The following is a 23967-nucleotide window of genomic DNA, read 5'->3' as shown; positions in this document are numbered from 1 at the left end:
GGACAAATATATACCACTTCCGCTGGGCACCTCTAAGAGGCAATACTTCCCCTCTCGCAAGCACAGAGTCTGAGTGTAGCAAAAGCCTTTTAATAACAGAGAAAAAATGTGGCATTATGTTGGGGAAACACCACCAACAGGATTCATAACACAACCCATGAGCAAAAAAACCCACCCCCAAGCAAACTGGGGTGTGTCCTTTCCCTTTGATTCTTGAGTCCAGGAACCCAAAGTCCTAAAAGTCCAACAACCCAAAAGTCTCTGCCCCTGGTCAGTTTATCTGCAGAGTTTTACCTCCCAACCTGGGTGGAGATGGGGTGGGGGTTAAGGGGCACCTTACATGGTCCAAAGTCAATCGCCCTACCTCTCCATGGGGCTCCGCTCTGCTCCGCCAGCCGTCCCACAAATCGCTCCGCTCTGCCAGCCGCCCCCATGAGCTGCTCCAGGCATCCCATAAACTGCTCCACTCCACCAGCCACTTTGCTCTGCCAGCCATCCCACAAACTGCTCCGCACTATATCTTCAGGCTCCCCCACTACTTAACACAACACTCAGTGACTTCAGCTCTTAGTAAGTTTAGCTCTTTTGTGATTTCAGCTTGTAGTAGGGGAGCCTCAGTGCTAGTGCACCATTGGCCCAAAGTGAATTCAGCTCAGGAGCCTGTAATGCTAATGGAATCAAAATTAGTTTTGATATTCCACAGTGGAGAAAAGAGGAAGTGCAATTAGCATGTAAGGCCCTCACCAGGGAACCCATACCACCAGGTATCAATAACTGTCCCCAGCCTCTTTCCATTCACTGGGTTTTGGAACCCATGACCCTTGCCTAGCAAGTGCTGCTTAGTTGATGGTGAGTCCCTCCCTCATAACAAAAGGCCAAGTACAGTTCCACTGTCCTTGATTCACATAATCAGGATAATAACAGTTTATTCCTTCCCCAATAACAGAGAAACTAGGGCTCCTACAGCAGCCAAAGTGACCATCTAGGCAGGGTGGGTGTGTCTATGCAAATGAGACCAGCCCCTGAAATTCTTTTCCACAACCCACCATAACTTGCCACCAGATGTCAGGGTAGAGCTCATCCTGACTCTGCTTACACAGGCAACCATTTCTAAATGAGGATCCAGTGTTCTCATTCAGTCCCACATTCATGGTTTGCCAGTTCCTGGGCAAATATGCCATGGATAGTTCATTTAATGAGTTCCTGGGGTTCGTGGGCCCCCCACTCCCACCCCAATAGACCCATTCCAGTATTTTGGCTGGAGTGTCTTTCCTTGTTATCTAGATTCTATACTGAGTCACTTAAGGAGTTTATTGTTAGAAGTGTCTAACTTTTGTCTGTCTTGATGGTTTTGGCCTCTGATCAATCAGTAATGATTTTTAATGAGCCTTTCATAAGAGGCTCATAGATGAGTTTATATGCTGCTAATATTTTTGATAAGTACTTTGAGGTCAGCTTGACTGGAGACTGAACTCTCACCAAGTGCGGTGTCTGTCTTCTGTTTTTTAGATGAATATGGCAGTGTTACGCTTGCTTGTATGTAAGTTTCTGTGCTCGACTGGAGAATCTAATTTAGTGAATGTAAACTCTTGTACTGATGGCTGCACTTAGTTTACTTAGTAGTCTACATGGGACTTTAATTGAAGATAAATTGCTGATTAGTGTACAAGGAGTGCTTTTCATAACAGATATCGCAGCTTAAAAATCCCCTGACTGATGGTACATGGGAAGCTTTCCTTCATGAGAGGGGATCCTACCCGCAGTTCTTGCAGAATGTCAGTTTGTATTTAATTGGGAGTGAAGAGAACCAACTATATGTGAAGCATTTCATTGCTGCCATCCTGAGTCTACAGTCAGATGGCTCTAGTGCCTCAGCTGCTGTTTCCTGTTTTTCTCCAGCCACAGAGTGATTTTGACAAGACTTGGTTCACTTCACTGCTGCTAATTGGACCCTTGTGGGCAGCTGTGTGAAAGTGACTGCCATTATGTCCATGCTGCTGCCACTTGGTAAAGCCCTGCACAGTTAGGAGACTGTACTTGAAGCAAGTATATGAATGTTGCATTGTTTGTACCAAATCTCCAGCACTCAAGGAATTGAAATCATGTTGGGTTCAGTACATTTTATGGGTTATTTCATACTGAATGGTTCTACAGGGCAAATCCAAGACGTATTTCTGTATATTACCGGTGATGTTACTGTAGACAGCTGAAGGATAATTTTCCTTATCTAACCCAAACTGTGTTATTTTTCTTGTGTACAAAGTCACGAATTCCTCAATGAGAGCGTTCATCATAATGCAACTTAATATCTGTGCTTCAGTCTGCCCCCACCGTAAAATGGGAATGAAACATAACTACCTTTCGTAAAGTGCTTGGAGACTTTAAATGACAGATGCTACAGAAGTATGTAGTCTGCTTAGTTTCTGAACTGACTGCCTTCCACTTAAGGGAGGGGAGAGGATATACAGGGCAGAAGAATGTGCATCGTGTTTTTAAAATGGATGGTAAACTCATAGCGCAGGAGACTGTCTTCTTTTGTGTTCATATTATAGTGCCTAAGGGGGTCTTAATTCTATTGGGAGCTTCCTGGCACAGCTGCAGTACAAACAATAGGAAAGCTTTACTCCAGCAGCCTTTGAGGCTGCTCATAGAAATGTTCCTCAGTTAGGAGTTTTATCTATAGCTGTATAGGACATTGACAAAAGAGCAATTTTCCTTAGATAGTTTGAGTTCTGTCTGTGCTAAATCAGCCAGACTGGATATCTTTCTGATGTTAGGTAATGTCAAGCAGTGCTCTCAAAATCAGTGTAGACTGTTTTTAATGTATTCCCAATGTTCACTAATACAAGCTATTTGTGATATACTCTGATTGCTCACCAATCTTCCGCTGTTTCCCTTGGCAAAACTTGTTTGCATATGTATATTATCCGGTGAGCTGACTGTTTGCATTTAAAAAACAAAACAAAACAAAAAACCCCACAACTACTTTAAAAGCAGAATCGTTCTTCTGATTGGCTGCGTGCCCCGTGAATTGTTTCTGAATGAATCTGGCTTAGTGTGCTAACTCCATAAATAAAATGTTCTCTTCTCTATCAATTAAAAACAGATTGCGGTTTGAGTCTAAATGATCCATCTGGTAGATGGAATTACTGTTGCAAACCAACCAGATATAACAAACTGAATCGGAACATGCTAAAACTAGGGAGAAGGGGCCGAGTGTGCCAAATCCAGGAGGCTTGGCTAAACGGCCTAGACCTTTGGAATGGGAGGAGTTTGTGTGGTGCCTTTCATCCCAGAATCCCTCCAGCTTTCCGCCCTTGGCTCCCTTAACCATCACTAAAGTGCAGCCCCATGTGGGGTGACCTCAGCCACTGTTTAACAGCTCAACAGTGGTAGACACAGCAGTTCAGGAAGTGAAAGAGGCTTTTCCACTTCAAGCTGCAGGGGGAATTCTAGATGGGTAGAATGCAAATATCAATTTAAAATTTTGCCGTGATCACTGATTTCATTGTGGTTGGGTGAGTTACTTTTTCCACTAGCAACTCTTCCATCACCCCTTTAACGGTGTCAGTGTTGCTGAGTGTGAAGAATTTGTCTGAAAACAATCATCAGATTGCTAGGGGGCAGCTCTAAATACAATCCATCCCGTCCTTTCATTACCAGTAACTACAGATCTCTGCAGCATGCTGAGTCTGAAACGCACAGTGCCACTTGTCTGACGGCTTCCCTTTCTGTCATGCTCTTGGTTTAAAATGTGAATGTGTTTTAAAACGGGAGCCATGGAATGGCTTGAACTCTCTGGAGACAAATACTCACTTTATCCAGAGTCCATGAAGCATTGGCTGCTGGCAGGGAGAACTTCCTTCCTGCCTACTTCCCCAAACATGCAAGCCCACGAATGGGCCACAGGTCACCAGGTGTGAGCTGGCAGGACAGTCCAAGGACAAGAGCATATATTGTTCAATCTCCCATAGCTTCTCTACTGAAAGTGGCAACAATGATGTAAAGTGAAGGCCCAGATTCTCAAAGATATTGGGAGTTAGGTGCTTAAATACTTCTGAGGATCTGGTCTGAGATGTTTTCAGTGGGAATACCTGACTGTTGTTAGGAGTTGCACTAAGACAACCATCTCTTTCACACAAACCACCAGCTAGCCTTTGGAAGTTGCCATCTAACCTGGTTCCACATTAAAACTAATTACCTAGAAGTAAAATGCTCCATATTTTGTATTACTAATTGTCTGAACCTTAGACTCCTGGGGTGTGTGTGTGTGTGTGTGTGTGTTTTTCTTTGATTCTTATTAGTGCTGTTGCCAGTTTTAATTTTTCCAAGAGTAAACACAGCCTTTCAAAACTGTTGTCATCTCAATGATTGGGTCTTCTCAGCAGATCTCTTGGTCCCAGTCCAATGCCTTTTGTAACCGACAATTGAATTCCTTTCTGTTGCTACACCGTGACTCATCTCAGGCTATGCCACAGCAATGATCAGGAAGGAACAAAGGGAGGAGGACTAGGAAATGACACCTCTGGAGATTCTAATGGCAGAAGATGCGGAAAGAGTGTTCATTTTGTAATAAAGACTGGCCACATTGGCTGCTTTACAAATCTCAAGGAAAAATTATGTCCCGCTGCCCCAAAGTGTGTGTGCTTCTGCTATATCTAGTCTGACACGCGAGGAGAAGTATTGCATCTAATACTTAGAAATTGCAAATTGTATCCAGCGGGAGTGGAGAATTGGCTTCATTCATGTCCTGTACTGGCTGCAAAGGGCAACTTGACCTGCTGAGTCCAAATGTAAAGGTAACCTCACTGGGATCATAATCCTCATCAGTTTCCCTGTGTACTTGGCTACATCTATCGAAGCACAGTTGCTGGCAGCCAGTTATCCGTCACCCCAAGATACACCCAGTTAGGAAGCCAGCACAAGGTGTTTTGTGTGAATGGTCAATGGTACATGACTACACATAAACACTTAAGGGAGTATAGTGTTCTGAAGCCTAACAAATTTGGCTGATTAAATAAATTGTAAAATACTTTTCCCTTAAATTATAAATTGTGTTGTCCCTGTTTAACAAGTCTATCACATTAGGGAATAATCATGTTGAGCTTTTTAATTTGTTTATTGCTGCATGTGAAATTGCTTGCAGCTAATTCTAATTACTCTTCTGATCCCGTATTCTGCAATTTATGTCCAAGCCTTGCAAAGCTTATTTGAACACTCCTTTCATTGTCTTCTTTGCCGGCTTGTCTTCTGGAATGCCTTGTCAGGCACACTCTTCCTGACCTGGTTTTCAAGGGCTGGCAATTTTTTGTAACATAGACCCAGGCCTTATTTAAAGTCCTCTTGCCACAAATTATGAATTAGGCCCTGTCAGAACTTTCCCGGTCTTGATTTTAAAAAGCTTGGTGTAGGGTCTAAAAGTATTAAGCGGCTGTAGCACAGCTGAAAGTGGGGAGGGGAGCTGGTGTTTAAAAGTCTCACATTTTGGGGAGTATCTCCATTTACAACTCCTTGCATAAGTACCTATCTACAAATGTAGGGACTACTAGCAAGAGTTCCTCAGCTGCTTTCCATTGTCTTGGTGGCACAGATCGAGGAAAGCCACAGGTGACTGATGGTCAAGGAGGGTTAGTGCTGGAAATGGATCCTGAACAGATAGTGCAGTGTGGTTTCTTTGCTGTTTCTAGTATTTCCTTACTCCATGCTAGACTTGGGAGTCCCTCAAACTATGAGTACCTGCTAAGTGGAAAGCACTGCTTTGCTGAGTCATAGATTTCCTAGATTCATGGATTCCAAGGCCAGAAGGGACCATTGTGATCATCCAGCCTGACCTCTAGAACATAGGCCATAGAATTTCCCCAAGAGAATTCCTTTTGAATGAAATAATTCCTTTTGATCAGTGGCAGCACTGAAGATGCTAGTGTTAAATGTTCATCTGACTTTTTTTCACTGGGAGCTTTTTTGTTCACATCAACTAGATTTTTTTTCACGGTTTTTCAGTACAAGTGTGCTTAGCAGGAGGAAACTGTGGTTACTCCACTTCCTGCTCATATTATTGTTGAAGAGTGAAAACTTAACAGTTATGCCTTACTCCTCCACATGCTCCAACAGCAAGTTGAAAGCCTGTAAGAGTACAATAACTAGCTGCACAGCAGGTGAAACGGGACTTTTTTGGAGCTTCCAAAGTAGCTCCACAACACGTTTTCCTTCTGCTCTTCCTGGCTGGGTTCATAAATGGAGAACGAGGTAGGTGTAGGTTTTGTATTGACTCTTAACATAAATGGCCTTCAGAGTTCAGTAGTTCTCGGCTCTGCATTGTAGGTCGCTGTCTTACTTCCGTTTCTCTAAGGCTTTCAGAAAGCAAAATCCAGACTCTCTCCGCTGGTAATGAATTTTGTAGAGCTCTGAACTGAAAAGAGAGGGGGATCAGTTCACTGCACTGGGATGTGCAGGTTCGTTGGGAACAAGCATGTTTCCTGCATGTCCTCATACCTTTCTGAAGCCTGAATGAAGTTGTGAAGATAGAACCAAAAATCTTTTCTGGGGTGTTAGACGTAGTTTGGGTCAAATGGCCATACGTGTCACATAGGAGCTCTCATATTTTCAAAGCCATCAGAGCCCTGCATGTGGCGGGGGGAGGCAGAGAAATCCATGTTAGTCTGAGAGATCGTTTTGGGTGCCATATTGAAACTGACTTGTGGATTTTTGTGTCTCTTCCCTTAAGTTTACTTTCAACTGTTATTTCTAAAGATGCAGGTGTAGCTAGATCTGTATAGAGTAATCTTGGGGATTTTTTTCTCATTGCACCAGAAGTCAGCTGTGGAGACCAGCTACTCTATTTCTGGTGTCTTATGTAATTTAATAGAATCGAAGTGCTAAATCCTGCAGTCCATACTCAGGCAAAACTGCTGACTTCAGGACTCTAAACCTCTCAGACTCAGAAAGCATAGCTGGTTCCTTCTGATGGGCTCTGCTCTACTTCTTGCTGGCGAGGGTTGTTGTTCCCCTCTCTGAGTATAGTCAATAGAAAAGGGTGGAGGGTAATAGTTCTTTTCTAAAAGTCATGACTAGCTTGATCACATTGTGACATTAGACTCCATATTCTTTATGAAATATGCTTATGATATGGATATGACCTAACTAAGATGTACTTTATGCAAGATAGCTCATGTAAGATATAATTGGAAAGGTTATGATTTACTGAATGTGATTATCCAATTTGTATGCCTGTATCATTTCTGTATCTGGAGTTAGGAATATTGACTATGTATCTGTATATCAAATATGTTACTTTGGGTGTCACCCCCAACTAGCCCTTCAGATACGACAATGGAAAAGCCAGACAGGGCTAATGGCCCATTAGCAAAGACAATGGACTGTGAAAGAGCTTAGACTTCCCGTGGATGCTCCAGACAGCCTAGGAGTAATGGCTGCCACAGCCCTGCAGAGACATGGATCTGAGTCACCTGGTGCTGAACCTACCCCTTGGAATGCTGGTGTTCTTCCACTGAGAGATGAAGGGTTCCTACCATACACAAGAGCGATATAAGGCAGGGGAGTGACATTTTCGTGGTTCTCCTCTGCCTCCCCACCCAAAGAGACACTGAAAAACACCTGGAAGTAAGAACTGAACTGAGGGGAGGGGGTTGAACCCAGACTGGGAGGGCATCCAGTCTGTGAGTGGAATTACCTGAAGGCTCAAGCTGCAGGCCAGGGCAGCTGCCTTTCAAGACTTTCTGTAATCTACCTGTGACAATAGTTAGGGTGAGAAGTTACATTTTGTAACCTGTTTCTTTAGTGAATCAAATTTAATCTGTGTGTTTTGTTTTATTTGTTTAGTAATCTGCTTTGTTCTGTTTGCTACCCCTTTAACCACTTAAAATCTGCCTTTTATAGTTGTTAAACTTATTTCTTGTTTATAATATAACCCCAGCTTGTGCAATTCATAATTGGGGGGAGGGGGTGTAAGAGGCTGTGCATACCTTCCTCCACATTGAGGGAGCAGGTGGATTTCATAATATGCCTTCTAAGTCTGTACAGGAGATGGACACCTGAGTGCTGGAGCAAGTCCTCAGAGCTGATCTCAGTGTCTTTGTCGTTCTGCAGTTGAGTGTGGCCTGACTCTGTGTGTGCTGGAGGAGGCTTATTAGCCTGGCTCAGCCAGAGAGGTAAAAAGGGTGCCCAGGCTGGCAGAACAGGTGGGCTCAACACATCAGGTGGCACCTTAAGGGGTCCAAACTGTCTCACACATTCACCCGCGTGTTTGCTACTGTTGGGAAGAAAGAACAGGTTTGTGTGAATCCATTGAAGCAGACACGGTCTTGTATTTGTAACCTTTGTCCCTATTTCTCCTATCCCCTCCCTTTATATTTATCTTTCCATGGCATGTCCATGGAGAATACAAGCTCTTCAGGTCAGGGACTATATCATATCTTATGTCTGGATAGCACAATTTGGAGGCTGGTAAATAATATAAAACATGGACTTTCTATAATTGATCTGGGGGATGTTCTTTTAAATGATTTTGGATCTCTATGTGATTGTGTTAGGAAAGAGGTATTAAAACAAGTTAGTCTATCAGTCTAAAATGAAAAAAAGGAATATAATGAAGTCTGCAGACGCTAACTTGCAGCACGGTTTGGTAATCTTAACCACAGACTGTGCACGTCAGAAAAACATGACAGACTGACTATATACGGTAAACATGACAAATTAGCACAAGGGTCAAAGAAATAAGAGACAAAATCTGCAGCGTACAATCCTAGCGACTATGGCTTCTGAGAAAAGAGGCTATGAAGCTGGACGCTGCTTGCGTCAGACAAGTGGAGGAATGAACGAGCTAATGTTGCTGTAGCAAGATGTAAAGCGCTGTATAATATTTTGTTCTATCTCTGGTGCTGGAAGTGCTTTGCAGCACTCCTATGAGATAGCTAAGCATTGCTATTTGAGCTAATAATTTCTACTTCCACCTAGGGGTACGTAGTGCTTGGCAGAAAAATAAGGGGAAAACCCAAGCCCTCCCCCTGTTTGTTCTTCCCATTTTAAAGGTGGAGAATCAGAAATTAAGTGACTTGCCCTAGGTCTCCCAGGAAGGCCAAGCACTCAGAGGTCTGCTATTGGGAAACAAAGTTTCACTGCTGATTACCATACAACAAAACTGAAACCGCAGTTTGCTGAGCCAGTTGGAACTCATCTGACCTGCACTTTGAGCCAGAGGACAGAGGGAAGCCAGAGTGGAAAGCGTGTGCTGTTTCTGAGGCTTGGTCTACACGACAGACACAAGATGGCTTATGTTGAGCTAACTATGTCAGTGTCTACACTACAGCCTTGCTCCCGGCAATGCAAGTGCTGTACTACGCCGACTTCATAACTCCACCGTCACGAGAGGCATAGGGCCCCTGTCAGTGTAGTTAGGTGTAGACACTGCGTTCCTTACTTTGGCTGTTGGCTCTCATTCTTGTCAAGATAAGAAAGCCAGCATGTGGCTCTTGGCTTCCAGCTGGGCAGCTGCCCAGTCTCCCCTCCAAGCCAAGCTGCCACCCAGGCTCCTGCCTTGGGCTGCCGCCTGGGCTCCCCACTTGGAGCCCTGCAGTCCCCCAGGGTTCTGGCTCTGTGCTGGGAGCATGGCAGCCAGACTCCAGGCGCAGATCTCCCCGCTGGAGGCAAGAAGCTCTGGCCAGCAGTCCCCCCACTCCTGGCAGGGAGCTGCACAGAGCTGAGAGCCATGGCTGTCAGCCCCCCATGTTGCCCCTCTTCAGTCAGTGGAAGTGCTCTTGGTGAATACGCACATCACTGACAGAAGGAGGGTAGTGTGGACATCAGCCAGCGCAGTAATTACTGTGATGGCTGTAAGTTGACCTAACATAGGTTGATTTAAGATTGTAGTGTAGTCATGCCCTGAACTGCAGACCTAACCAAATAACTTCTTATTTGGTCTACACTAGGAACTTACCTTAGCATAGCTACATCCCTCAGGGATTTGAAAAATCCACATTCTGAGAACGTAGCTTTGCCAACCTAACCCCTGGTGTAGACAATGCTAGGTCTACAGAAGAATTCTTCCGTCGACCTAGCTACTGCCTCTCAAGGAAGTGGATTGCCTATGCCAGTGAAAGAACCCCTCCCATTGGCATAGGTAGTGTCTACACTAAAGTGCCATAGCAGAGCAACTGCAGCTGTGCCCCTATAACGTTTCCAGTGTAGACGTACCCCGAGAGAGGTCGCAGATCAGAAGTTCTTCCCTTCTAATACAAACTACAGAAATGGACACTTGTGCTGGTGCAGACGCTAAGTGCTGCATTTATAAATTCCAGCACCGTTTGCTAAACATTTTAGTTAACGAGTTTTGTATATAAAGAAAAGGAGTACTTGTGGCACCTTAGAGACTAACCAATTTATTTGAACATAAGCTTTCGTGAGCTACAGCTCACTTCATCGGATCTGATGAAGTGAGCTGTAGCTCACGAAAGCTTATGCTCAAATATATTGGTTAGTCTCTAAGGTGCCACAAGTACTCCTTTTCTTTTTGCAAATACAGACTAACACGGCTGCTACTCTGAAACCTGAAGGTTTGTGTATGTTTGCCTGGACGTTTTATAGTAAGGCAAGCTTACTCAGAGCTTCTGTGTGTGTCTCTACATCACTGCCAAAGCCAGAGAGCAATACTTGGGCCTCGGTAGTGTATTTGTTTGTGGTTTGATGGTGATGCAGTCACATGAACTGTGTCCCAAAAATGGTGGTGGCAATCCTCCCACTGGAACTGTGTGTGCCCCCAGGGCCTTGCTATCTGGCCTGTTGCAGTGTCGGTATTGAAAACTCAGCCATTGGACTGTATGTTCAGGGAGACTTTCAAAAGCACCTCAGTGACATAGGAACCCAAGTCCAATTTTCAAACATGAATTAAAGGTTCTATTTGACTCCTTAAATTGGGGCTGTATTTAGTTTGAAGACGCTTCTGCTTCCCTTCCTTTTTTTGCTAGATTAAAGCCTTTGTCGGTAGTAACTGAGATTACTAAAATTGACATGTATGTGTGTGTATTTTGCTGCTGAGAAGATTACAATATGGGTGAAATTACGGAACATGGGGGTGAGACTGTCTGTTCCTAGCGGTATATTAACTATATTCATGTCCTGATGTGTTAGATTTTTTTTCTTTCCTAAAGCAGTAACTTTCACAGTCTTTGTGCAGTTTATTTTTCGACTGGGTTCCTTCTCAAACTATTCATCTGAATTATTGGCTGGCACATTCATATTTTAATAGTGGCAACTCAGCAGAGAACACAAGAAGGAAGAAAACTAAATTTGATCATAAAAGCGTGTTGCTAACAGATGGTAGGAAGTTAAAGTGCCATCAGAGTCTGCAAAGCTATTTTGTAAAATAGCACTTCCTTACTTTGCATATCTTCTCACTGCATCTCTGAGGCAGAGCTGTTTACTTTATTGACACAAACAACTCATTAGCCCTGCAGTGTGTTACAGCCTTGAAAGAACAAGCTGGATTCTGTTCTGCCTTGCACATCTTCAGTATAATTTAGGTAAGCTCTGATCACAGAGCCTCTGTTATCGTTAGTGACTTCAAAAAGCAGAAAGAACTCAGCTAGGTTGTTTGTTTTTTTCTTTCCAGACCCCAGATTGAACTTGCAGAACTACCTTTTGATATTTTCAAACCTCCAATTTCATAAGGAAACCACTGAGAGCAGATAAATATTGAACCTCGTAATGTTAATTCTCTGATCTCATTAAGACCAATTCCTTACTGTCAATGTTGAATCATAAAGTTCCATACTTCCTCATACAAATTTGAAGGGACACATTTTTTTCAATTGGATAATTACTTCTATAATAATTTTAGTGTATGTATTTAGATACTTGAAGGGGAAATGCATTAGTAATTTATCACTTTGAAGATAGGTGGTCAGTCATGATAAAAAAAAAAAAGCTGACTGATATCTAGCACTGTAAATTTATATTGTACTTTACAAATGAAGGGAAAGACCAACAAAAAAAAAAAAAAGCTAGGATGGGAAGGACATGGGACAACAATATAAGGTGTGAAGATTGACAAGTGTAAAGTAGGAAGGATTCCTGGAAGAAATGGGTTAGGAGGAAAGTATGTTCTGAGTCTATCTATGACTTGCTTCAAAATGCAGTAATGAAACAGTTTGGCTGTGAAAGCCAGACACTGATGAGGTTTTGGTTGTGTTTGAGAACACAACCCCTCTTTGGTTGTTCCATAAATGTTATATACCATCATATGTTACCATTTATAAAATATAAGGTTTATATTTGTCATATTGTATGTAGCTCCATTCAGAATGCTGGTATGAATGATTAACGGTGAGGTTGCCATCTGTTATTGGGAAGATAATTTCTCCCATATTTGACTCTGACAGGGTAACTGATTTGGTGGATGAGGGGAATGCAGTGGACATATATACCTGCACTTCAGGAAGGCTTTTGACATAGTCCCACATGACATTCTGATAAATAATCTGGAGAAATGCAGCCTTGACAGAACTACCATTAAATGAATACGTAATTGGTTAAACAACCACAAACAAAGAGTAACTATTAATGGAATGTTGTCAGATTGGAGGGAAGTTTCAAATGGGGTTCCACAGGGATCTGTTCTGGGTTCGGTGTGGTTTAACATCTTTATTAATGACCTGGATGTAAGTATAGAGAGCATACTGATCAAGTTTGCAGATGACACAAAGCTGGGGTGGTGGTGGTGGTGGTGGGGGTTTGCCAGTACTTTGGAGGATAGAGCTAAAATTCAGAGGGGGTTCACGGTGCAATGAAGTTTTGAGAACCCCTGGACTAGGTGACCCTTGCAGTCCCTTCTAACCCTGTGGTTCTGTGATTGGCAATAAAGTCTTAGATTTGATCCAGAGCTTTAAAGCCACACTGTAATTTGCAACGAGGAGTTCTTGTGGCAATAGAGACTAACAAATTTATTTGGGCATAAGCTTTCGTGGGCTAGAGCCCACTTCATGTTCTGTCTTATATTCATTCTGCCAATGGTTACATCCTCATCTTGTAAGAGGACTGTGGGCAGTTCAGTAAACATTTATCTTGATCCCTTTTTTTGACTGTTGTGGAGTTGATAGGTATCCCTTCACAGACTTGTAGTGGTCAGTAAGGGGTGGGAGTGGGGGTGTGTGTGTGTGTCTGTCTGAGGGAGAAAGAGATGCCTCTTGTTGGATGGAAACATACTCTGCACACTTGGGAGCAGCTTTTTGTAAAAGTGGAACATAGCCTTGACATGAACCAGGCCCCTTGAGAAGTGTTCACGGTTTGATGGTGGAATTATCATGGACTTCATGCAACACTGTGAAGTCAGTGGAGTAACTATAGCTTTATGCGTAAGTAACTGAGGGCCGGAGCAAGCTATTTATTTACACAGAATAATCCCATGCAGCCCATCAGGTGAATAATGAACCCTTTCAGGAGAGAGACAGTGGCACTAAGAGCTGCAATGCTCATAATCACTGCTCAGCACACTGAAACAGAGCGCACACGTTCCACTCTTGTACTGCTCCTGAATTCTAACTCCTTTAATTGCACAGTAGTTGATTCACCTCAAACTCTCTGCCTTGCTTTTAACAAGACTCCTTCATGTGTGCATTGATGCTACATCATGCCGAACATAACCCTAACTCGCCACTCTTTCTGTTTTTGCCAGCAGCCTGGAATAGTGTCCCCTTTCAAACGTGTCTTCCTGAAAGGTGAAAAGGGTCGGGATAAAAAGGCCCAGGAAAAGGTTACGGAAAGACGACCTCTTCATACAGTATTGCTCTCCTTGCCTGATCGAGTTGAACCGGACATATTGTTGAATGACTACATTGAAAAGGAAGTCAAGGTAACTCTTTTTGGGCTGGAGGGGGAACCGTCTCTTTCATTCACCTTTAGTCTCCTCATCCTGTCCAATTCGTGGCCATGTTCAGTAAATGATTTGGTCGATTACGTTGCTGCAATGCATATTGCAGAATAGGATCCTCAGCGTTAAACTGCATTTGAAATCCTACCTGAATTCACTCGCACAGTTCTCCGCTCTTTCTCTCTGTGTCTCTTTAAGGGGGAAAGATGCTCACGTGTCCGTAAATTGTGGTGTTCGATGTCTGTCTCAGTGTGTGTTGTAGCTTCTCAGCGATGAGTGCAGTTGACACAGGAAACGCGAAGGAGCACAGCAGCCTCGTTCCAGTGGCTCCCCCTTCATTTTAGGGTGAAGTTCAATATTTCAAATCCCTAGGGAGATTCCTCTGGCTGATTTAATAGATTGTGTGTGCGTGTCCCTTTATGTGATCTCAGCACTCGTAATACAAGACTTTTCTCTGCAGCTCCTGCCATCTGGAACAGCCCTCTTGTGTATTTCCTCCTCATCAGCTGTCTGCTCTGACATTTCAGCTGAAAACGATCTATTCTTGGTCACTAGTTAATTCTGTAACTATATTTAACTCATGTAAAGCCTTTGGGATACAGCCTATATGAAAGATGCTAAATAGAATATTGTATAATCTGACCATACAAAAATCTAGTTGGAAGGAAGTTGATGCTTTGCTGGAGAATGACAGCAGTCGGTAATGTTTTGCTAGATCAGTGGTTTTCAAATGGGGGTACATGAGTTCTCATTGAGGGGTATGTTAGAAAAATCCTATAATGGCAGACAACATATTTTACTGAGTAAGACTTGGCAATCTAATCATAGGGTCATACTATACCTATCTTAGGTGGGGGTATGTGGCAGACTACATTATTTGGGAAGGGGTATGGAGCCTAAAAAGTTTGAAAACCTCTGTGCTAGATTATGCTCCACTAGACTTAGATGCTCACCCTTTGACCAGGTGAAAGAGGCAGAATTTCAGCTCCTAGAAGCCAGCCATATAAATAGCAACCACCCTGTGTAGCTTCATCAATTGTCTTCTGTCTTGAGTGGGTTTCATGTGACTACTAAAGGTGGCATTGAGGCAACAGCCAGCCAGTATTTCTCTCCAGACCGGGCTCAAGAAGTTATTTCCAACTATGTATTTTTCTTTCTATTTACCCCAATTTCTGTGAGTACAGATGGAAGGATTTCAATGTGTAGGTTTATATATCACATGGTAATGGACCTTTTTTTTCCTTCCCAGTATTTAGGCCAACTAACATCCATCCCAGGGTACCTGAATCCCTCCAGTCGTAGTGAAATATTGCATTTAATAGACAATGCAAAGGTGGGTACCAGTCCATTCCAGTGCTGTATCCCAAACCCTTGCTGAATGAACTATACAGTTGCTACTGTTCTTATTCAATATTTGCATGTAGGACCGTCGATATGGATGGTGCTGGGCAGAGAGATTAAAGTCTTGATCCTTGTTCTGAGAAGCCTTGCAGCCCAAGAACTAGGATGCGATGTAATGCAGGGGTAGATGTAGATGACTGAAGTCACAAGAGTGGAGGGAGAAGCTTAAGCAAAGAGGGTTATTGTGGGATTGTTTGAAATGCATAGTATGTATCATGTTGGCGCCTATTCTCAAAGGATCTTAGTCCTTGTATTTTAATAGTGAAGGTGATTTGTACGTGACCAATTATCAGGAGCCCAGAAAATCTGAACTGGAGATGGGTGGTCTGTGGGTGTTCCCCTCCTCCTCGGGGAGATGTATTGCCATTGTGATCACCTGGGGATAATGAAACAGGAAATTATTCTACCTTTTTTTATGAAAGCTTTTTTGTTTGTAGAGGGCACATCAGCTCCCAGGGCAGCTGACCCAGGAACATGATGCTGTGATTAGTCTGTCTGCCTACAATGTCAAGCTGGTGTGGCGGGATGGAGAGGATATCATACTCAGGGTCCCCATCCATGACATCGCATCAGTGTCATACATCCGTGATGACTCCTCACACCTGGTAGTGCTGAAAACAGGTAGGTTGTGGCCAGAACAGGGATTGCGATGCAGGTTGCATCTGTTCTCCGATTTTGGAGTCTAAGGGCCTGAGTCTCATTTACACTAAGTTCTTTTTACACCACTCTGGCAACGTAAAGGGACCTTAAAGTGAACATACATCATGCTTACACCCAACTTAAGGCTCTTAGGTCTCAGATCGGCTTATTGAAGTGGGAACAGCCATTCATTTTCCCAGTGCATGTGAACAAGATATTTCATCAGTTTAGAAGTACCAGTAAGTTTGGATAGAACTGGTGTTTTGTTTGTTTTTTTCTTTAACGTAGGAGCATAAGGCTGGAAGGGATTTCCTGCTGTCACAGTCAACCCTGTCATATAATCCCATTCATAAACTAGTTAAACTGTTTGCCTCCCACTACTCCTGTTAGAAGGCTGTTTTGAAAGGTTTCCGTTTGTATCAACTATAGCAGTGTGTCCGAACTCACTGCAGGTGTCACTCCCTAGAAGTGCTCACGTTGCGGATGTGGAAAATGTGCTCTATTTAGTGCACTTCAGTTAGAATCGACCCACCCATATCCCAGGTTTCATTTAGCATTAAGGAGAAATGCGCGCAATGCATGTCCATTCTGGATCTGCATGCGAGACTGCTGTAAAAGTCAGGAACTGCTCAGGAATCTCTCCATCAGGTCTGGTTAAGACATTTAAACCTGTCTTTTGGTATAATTATTTCTGGGAGCTGTTACTTTTTCTTCCTGGTGAATCTAATGGCAGTGATTTGTTGTTTGACAGTGATAGACAATGTAGAGAATAAATGAATAACTCCACGATGAGGCTGTAACTCTACTGGTGGGTTCTTGTAGCTGCCTAAACCACAACAGTAGCTGCCTAAACCACAACTTCACATACATGAAGTTGTCAGAACCCTTCATTGGAATAAGAGCCTCATAATTGAAACATTTTCTGTTTTATATAGTGCATGGATGTGAGGTTGGGATCCATGCTCGACACTGGCTACTGCTGCTCCACAAGAGGAAGCTTTCTTCTTTTTGCCATTGACTGTTGCCTTTCTTCTCTGGCCGCTTTGCAGTCCCCATAGCCTGACTGAGTTGGCTCCAGGTTTAATTCACTCAACCTTCCTTGCACTCTTACAAGACACTTTACTGTAAGCGCATGATATAAAGGGGCTTAGGAAGCCGTGGAATTATTCCTTCGTTCTCACAGTGTAATGGTCCAGTTAAGCTCAGCTGCAGCTGACATGAAAAATAGTCGAAGCAGCTTAGCCCATCTACCATACTTGGCTGATCCGAATTGAAATTTCTTATGAAATACAGGAATGGGTAATACAGTGGCAAAACTTGAACGGTTTACACTTTTCAAAATCTGATTTGCTCTGAATGGACTGAATTGCCAAACTGACAAGTTGGTTATCAGACTCTAGAATGAGAATGGGGAACTGATCTGTGTCGCCATCTCAGACCTATTCTTAAAGATGGAAGAAATACTGGCAAATCACAGGCCGCACGCATGAGGGGATAGTGCATTTGAAAAGCAAACTCATTCTGTCCCAAACAATGGGAATCCAATCAGGATGGCAGCTGGCCACATGCAATGCATATGTCTGCATCAGTGAGCTAATTACTTCCATATCCCCTCTTCTCCTTTCCTCTCACTATTCATTAATCGCTTCTCTGCTTCTCAGCTCAGGACCCTGGGATTTCCCCAAGCCAGAGTCTTTGTGCAGAAAGCTCCAAAGCACTTACTTCAGGATCGCTGTCTGAGAGTGGAGTGGTGCCTGTCGAAGCTTGTTGTTTGGTGGTCCTGGCTACAGAGAACAAAGTAAGACTTAACTACCTTGTAGATCAGGAGTTTCAAACACGCGGCCCGTGGAGTTATTTCCTGAGGCCCACCATAGGCGCCGACTCCACCGGCAGCCAAGCTCCCCTCCCTCCCAACCCACCCTCTTCCCTCCCCCGAGTGCACTGCGTCCCCACTCCTCTGCCTACCTCCAAGTGCTTCCTGCCACCAAACAGCTGTTTGGCAGCACTTAGGACTTTCCAGGAGGGATGGGGGAGGAGCGGGGATGTGGTATGCTCAGGGGAGGAGGCGGAGAAGAGGCAGGGCTAGGGCGGGGATTTGGGGAAGGGGTTGGAATGAGGGAGGGAAGAGGCAGGGCGGGGCCTCATGGAAGGGGTGGAGTGGGGGCGGGGCTGGGGGTAGAGGGGGGGCTTTAACTGAAGTAATTCTGAAAGTAAATGCGTGTTTTGTCATTTGAGTGAGGTGCATTACTGAGTGTTAATATTTTATTAAAACCCCTCTTCGCCTTACAGTTTTAAAAAAGTTAATACATTAACTTTTAATAGCTTGCTGTGTTACTCTTCATTTTCATTTTTGACTATACTTTTGTATCGTTGTCTGAAAAGGTTTCAGTGATGCGGCCCTTGGGCCAATGTACTAGTCCTCATGTGGCCCTTGTGGTGATTTGAGTTTGAGATCCCTGTTGTAGATCCAGATAGTCTTAATTTTGTGTCCTGATATTGTAACTTCAGTCAAGATCCTATGGAACAATAGCTCTTTGGTTTGCTTTGATGCTGCTACCTGTGAAATTGAGTAGCAGGAAGCTGATGGGCTGCATGGGATTAATCTGTGTAAATAAGTAGCTTGCTCCGGCCCTCAGTTACTTACACATAAAGCTATAGTTACTCCACTGACGTCACAGGAGTTGCTCCAGACTGCGCAGTATAACATAAGATCAGAATCCATCCCGATGTGAACTGTAAGGTGCTCCTGGAGTAGCTTGAGATGGGTAAGCTTGGCATGCAAGAAGAGTAGTATACAACGTAGCTATTCAATGAATTATTAAGGCTTCATCAGTGTGTTAGGCACTGTACAAATAAGGAGAGATGGTTCCCATCTCGAGCGTCACAATCTAACTCGAATGCACTAGAGAAGAGCTCTTTCTTGCATGTGCTGTCTGCTGCCCAGCTCACACTTCTGCAGTCAGGAATCTGGGAAAGCAGCTGCTTGGCTCCTGCATCCTTACAGTGCTGCTGAGCTTGCTGCTAAGGGGATGTAATGATAAGCGGTCAGGTTGTTCTCTCTTAGTCTCCTCCTGCCCAGGAAAAAGAGAGGGTGAGCAACAGCCACAACATGAATCCACTACCTAAAGGGCCTCCTTTGTCTTAAACTCTGTTATTTGTACTGTTGCCAAAGGGGTGCTAGTGCCTTGCAGAGGGGCACAGGTTGCTGCCCTCGAACATTTACGGTCTAAGGTAACATATGACAGATGTGGCAAGGTAGCTGCAAACCCAGTGAGCTGAGGGGGAGAGTAGGACAAGGTAATAGAAATAAGACCATAAGGTACTTACTCAGGGGTACCTGAATATTCAGATTTTGTTTTCAATATACCCCACATTCCTATCATCAAATGGCCTCAGGTTAGATCTGTGAAACAAAGATGATGAGTGTATCTGGGTTGCAGGAAATCTGTCAGTCTTTATGGATTGGAGACAACCATGGGGTATAAAATAATAGAACTGGGCACACATGGCTGTGCTCACATTCGGGGGTTTCTTCTTTACCAAGCCTTTTTACTAGCACAGGTACTGAAATCCCCTGAACAGCCTCCTTGGGTCTGCAGTGTCTTGAGTAGTCAGTCCAGTGGCTGCGGTAGGAGGCACCCCCAGTTCTGGAACCATGGGGTTCTCTCTATTTAATGGTGATATAGTGCCCTTATAAATACAGGTGATGATACACCTGTGCTCCCTGTGGTGCAGCTCCTTTGGGGGATGAAGAAGAGCAAGTGCTGTCTCTTTTGAAGGCATCTTGCACCGTAACCTCCCTGTCTGACCCTTCTTTCTCTCCCTCCCCAGGTAACTGCAGAGGAACTCTGCTCACTTCTCAGCCAAGTCTTCCAGATCGTTTACACGGAGTCCACAATAGACTTCTTAGATAGAGCAATATTTGATGGGGCCTCAACACCAACGCGCCATATGTCCCTACACAGTGGTATGTCAAGCACCATTTCCTTTCACCCTTAGGAAGAATGCCACCAGCTTTGTGATAGCTGCGGCCCTGATCTAACCTTTGTGTGGAGTTGAATGGCCCAAAGAACCCTCCTCCCTAAAAAAACAAACAAAAAACGAGGAGTCCTTGTGGCACCTTAGAGACTAACATTTATTTGGGCATAAGCTTTTGTGGGCTAGAACCCACTTCATCAGATGCATGGAGTGGAAAATACAGGAGCAGGTATAAATACATGAAAAGATGGGAGTTGCCTTACCAAGTGTTGCAGGGTTTGGTTCCTGGGTTGGAGTTTTTGTTGCAACGCAACACAAAAAGTGGCAATTCTTCAACAAAAAAAACTATATTACAAAAGTTATTTTTCCTCCCTTGGTATCCTGCTGTTAATTGAATTGTCTCGTTAGACTGACCTCAAACTTGGTAAGGCAACTCCCATCTTTTCATGTATTTATACTTGCTCCTGTATTTTCCACTCCATGTATCTGATGAAGTGGGTTCTAGCCCACAAAAGCTTATGCCCAAATAAATGTGTTCATCTCTAAGGTGCCACAAGGACTCCTTGTTGTTTTTGCTGATACAGACTAACACGGCTACCACTGTGAAACCTGTCTCCTCCCTGATCATCATAATTTGGAGTTGTCACTTTCCCATAGCTAAGGGGCAAGGAAGGCTTTAGGAGATTGAAACACGGTAGCTGTCCTGCATCTTTCCACAGATGTTCTGTATTTTGTTTCCTTTTTAATCAGTGGAGGCAGTTTATTAAAGTGGTGTTTTGCAATTCTGCATTGTACAGCTCTTGACCTCCTGCTACTGTCTTAAACGACAGAAGACTCCCCTCGCGACCCCTGTCCTGTATGTCTTATTTTTCATACTCTAGCCCTGGACACTTAGTTTGGAACTATATGTGTCCACGACCAACAGGTTAGGAAATAGGCGGCATTCGTGACTGTAAATCTCTTGACTGGATTATCTTCCTTGCAGATGACTCTTCAACAAAAGTGGACATTAAAGAATCTTACGAAACAGAAGCAAGCACTTTGTAAGTTGATAGTACGCACTGTGGAAGGGGGTGGTTTGGCTTAGATGGATGATACATTATTTAGATAGCCATGACATCGGGTTCACAGTCTAAAAGGGGGAACTTTTACAATACATACGCTGAATGTCTTTTGGCAATTACAGCTGGAATACTCAACAGTGATATCGCTGTCTATATAGCTCTTTGTCCCTGCCTGCTCAAATTCCCTTGCTTTGTAGCTACGTTAGTACGGTATTCCAGAGAAGTCCATAGAATATGCTTCCCTCCCATGTAGCGGTTGAGTACAAGAGTTACGAGGCAACTCTTCCCTCTGAGCTGGCTAAATTTGGTGGCGTCCTAACACCTTATCCAAGTCTCCAGGATCCTTCCAATACAAGAAGACAGCCTCAGCTAAAATGAAAAGGCGTACTTGTGGCACCTTAGAGACTAACAAATTTATTTGAGCATAAGCTTTTGTGAGCTACAGCTCACTTCATTGGATGCATAAAATGAGTTTCCCCAGGATACCCTTCCAATGTGTCTCTCTGCTAGACATTAATGGAGCTCTCAAGATGGCTCACAGATCCACTTGCATTTCAGCTCCTTTCCAGAATCCTTGGATACAGGTGGCAACTCGCCTTCTTCCTTCTCAACGTCTCAGTCTCCACATGTTAAGACGGTCAGTGAAAGCGAGCTGAGCACCACGGCAACGGAGCTGCTCCAGGACTACATGATGACGGTAGGAATGTCTGCATCAGAGGGCAGGCGCTGTCTGTTCGTAGCAAAGAGTGGCCATGCGTGCAAGGTGACGGGATCTCTTTACGGTAGTGTCAGCCAGGCCAGCATTCTTGGAAATGCAGCTATGCCCTTAGCGTGGAGTCAGAACCCCATGGCAAGCTCTGACCGCAGGTCAGAAACACAGCACCGGTTCTATAAATGACCTTGGTTTGTTTTCTCTCATACAACACTGCTTCATGGTCACTTAGGAACTGTAGGGATTCGGGTCAGATGCCATCAAGCTAATTTCCACTTGGAGCCTAAATGGGGTTTGAACATAAGCGGGCTCTGGAGGTAAATGGTTTGAGCACAGTTTCCCAGGGCTACTCCCTCCCTCCTCCTAGCAAAGGCTCTCGTGAATGAGAACAGTCTTAAATAAAAGGTCTCTGATTCCTGTGACGCACAATGCTGAAATGGTGATGCTGCCAGAATGGGTAGGACCTTAGAGCATGCTATTAAATTGACATTTGGAACACAATTGTAAGAGCAATCACTGAAGTTGGTCCCTGAATTAATAGGGTTAGGAATAACCTAAGAAGGATTTAAACAAAGCGTATTAATCTGTTGCCTGCTTTCTGAGAGTCCCTGTGTGAGCAGTGGGGTTTTTCCCCTACAAACTAGGTACAGTTTGCAAAATATGAATCGCTGTTGCTGTTAGGACCTGTACACAGCAGGTGACTGACACTCGTAGCGCAGCTCCTGGCTGCGGTTGCCTGTGGTATTGCTCTCCGGCTGAGTCCTCTGGAGTGCATCTGGCTGTCGCCATGGCCTGCTGCTGCCTCCTCCTTTCTGGGGGATGCACTGAGCAGTCCTGAGTGGAGCCTGTAGGAGAACTCTGCTGTCGCCAGAGGACTTTGATGTTTGTTTGGGAAGGTGGGTGCACGAGAGCTGTTTCTGCTGGGTTTTGGTGAAGTCAGAGGGATATTGGTGGCTTTGCAAAGACAGATGGGCAAAGTCTCAAGACCCCCACTGCTACTTGGGCCTCAGCTCCTGTTTCTTAAACACCCACTTATAGTCAGCTTAAACACTCATTAGCTTGAGCTCATAAGAACGACCATACTGGGTCAAACCAAAGGTCTATCAAGCCCAGTAACCTGTCCTCTGACAGTGGCCAATGGCAGGTGCCCCAAAGGGAATGAACAGACAGGTTATCATAAAGTGATCCATGCCCTGTCACACAATCCCAGCTTCTGGCAAACAAAGGCTAGGGACACCATTCCCACCCATCCTGGCTAATAGCCATAGTTGGACCTATCTAGCTCCCTTTTGAACCCCGTTATAGTATTGGCCGTCACAACACTTTCTGGCAAGGAGTTTGAGAGGTTGACAGTGCATGGCATGAAAAAATACTTTCCTGTGTTTGTGTTAAACCTGCTTCCTATTAATTTCATTTGGTGGCCCCTTGTTCTTGTATTATCAGAAGGAATAAATAAGACTTCCTTATTTACTTTCTCTATACCACTCGTGATTTTATAGACCTCTATCATATCCCCCCTTAGTCGCCTCTTTTCCAAGCTGAAAAGTCCCAGTGTCATTAATCTCCCATCTTAGGGAGCTCCATATGAGGAAACAGCATTTCTAGGTTAACCCGTGCCACTAGGGGGTGGATTTCTTACAATATTGTCTCCCTTTGCCAACGAGGACATGGGCTATGTCATTAATGTGATTAAACAGTCAGTTTATGTTAGGGGAGTGTCAGTCCCTGCTTTGTCCACCACTAAGTGACCCTTACTTGCTGAATTTAACAGAGCCCATTGAATGTTTTGTTCCTCACAAGCCATGGCTTCTCCACTATTAGAAATAAGGTTGAATCATGCCTTGTGCTTCTTCTCCTTAGCTAAGAACCAAACTCTCTTCCCAAGAGATCCAGCAGTTTGCAATGCTCCTGCACGAATATCGCAATGGGGCTTCAATACACGAATTCTGCATCAACCTGAGACAACTCTATGGGGACAGTAGGAAATTCCTGTTACTAGGTAAGTTTCAGCTGAGATGGAGTAACATAAAGATTACAGACCTGGGAGGGAGAGGAAAGATGGCCTGTGGGGATCAGACTCTCATCCTGAGCCCCTTGGGGCAAGTTGCTTCTGGGGTTGCTGTCAAGTCCAAGGGAATCATGCGCAGGCCTTTTGAGAAGTATGATCTGATGCAGGATCCTGGGGGTGGCGGAGGATTCTGGAAGATACAACCTTCCTTTCCCTCCCAAGACTTGGGTTTGATATGCTAGACTACTACAGTAAAGCTGCAAATGCTTTGTGGTTCTTGCTCACT

General features: G+C 44.1%; 1 protein-coding gene across 2 annotated transcripts in view; it reads left to right on the top strand.

Annotated features, from left to right (window-relative positions):
• CCM2 (CCM2 scaffold protein) overlaps positions 1-23967 on the top strand; it is a 76242-nt gene that overhangs the window by 38602 nt on the left and 13673 nt on the right. For both annotated transcript variants that reach the window (XM_074943464.1, XM_074943465.1), the window contains exons 2-9: positions 13688-13861; positions 15129-15212; positions 15718-15901; positions 17581-17717; positions 19751-19886; positions 20883-20940; positions 21520-21658; positions 23534-23672. In XM_074943464.1, coding sequence (XP_074799565.1) covers positions 13688-13861; positions 15129-15212; positions 15718-15901; positions 17581-17717; positions 19751-19886; positions 20883-20940; positions 21520-21658; positions 23534-23672 — 1051 coding nt within the window. The remainder of the gene's footprint in view (positions 1-13687; positions 13862-15128; positions 15213-15717; positions 15902-17580; positions 17718-19750; positions 19887-20882; positions 20941-21519; positions 21659-23533; positions 23673-23967) is intronic.

This window comes from Natator depressus, chromosome 2, assembly GCF_965152275.1.
Source record: "Natator depressus isolate rNatDep1 chromosome 2, rNatDep2.hap1, whole genome shotgun sequence".
NCBI lineage: Eukaryota > Metazoa > Chordata > Testudines > Cheloniidae > Natator > Natator depressus.
The sequence above is the reverse complement of the archived record's forward strand: the minus strand, read 5'-3'. Positions and strand labels throughout refer to the sequence as shown.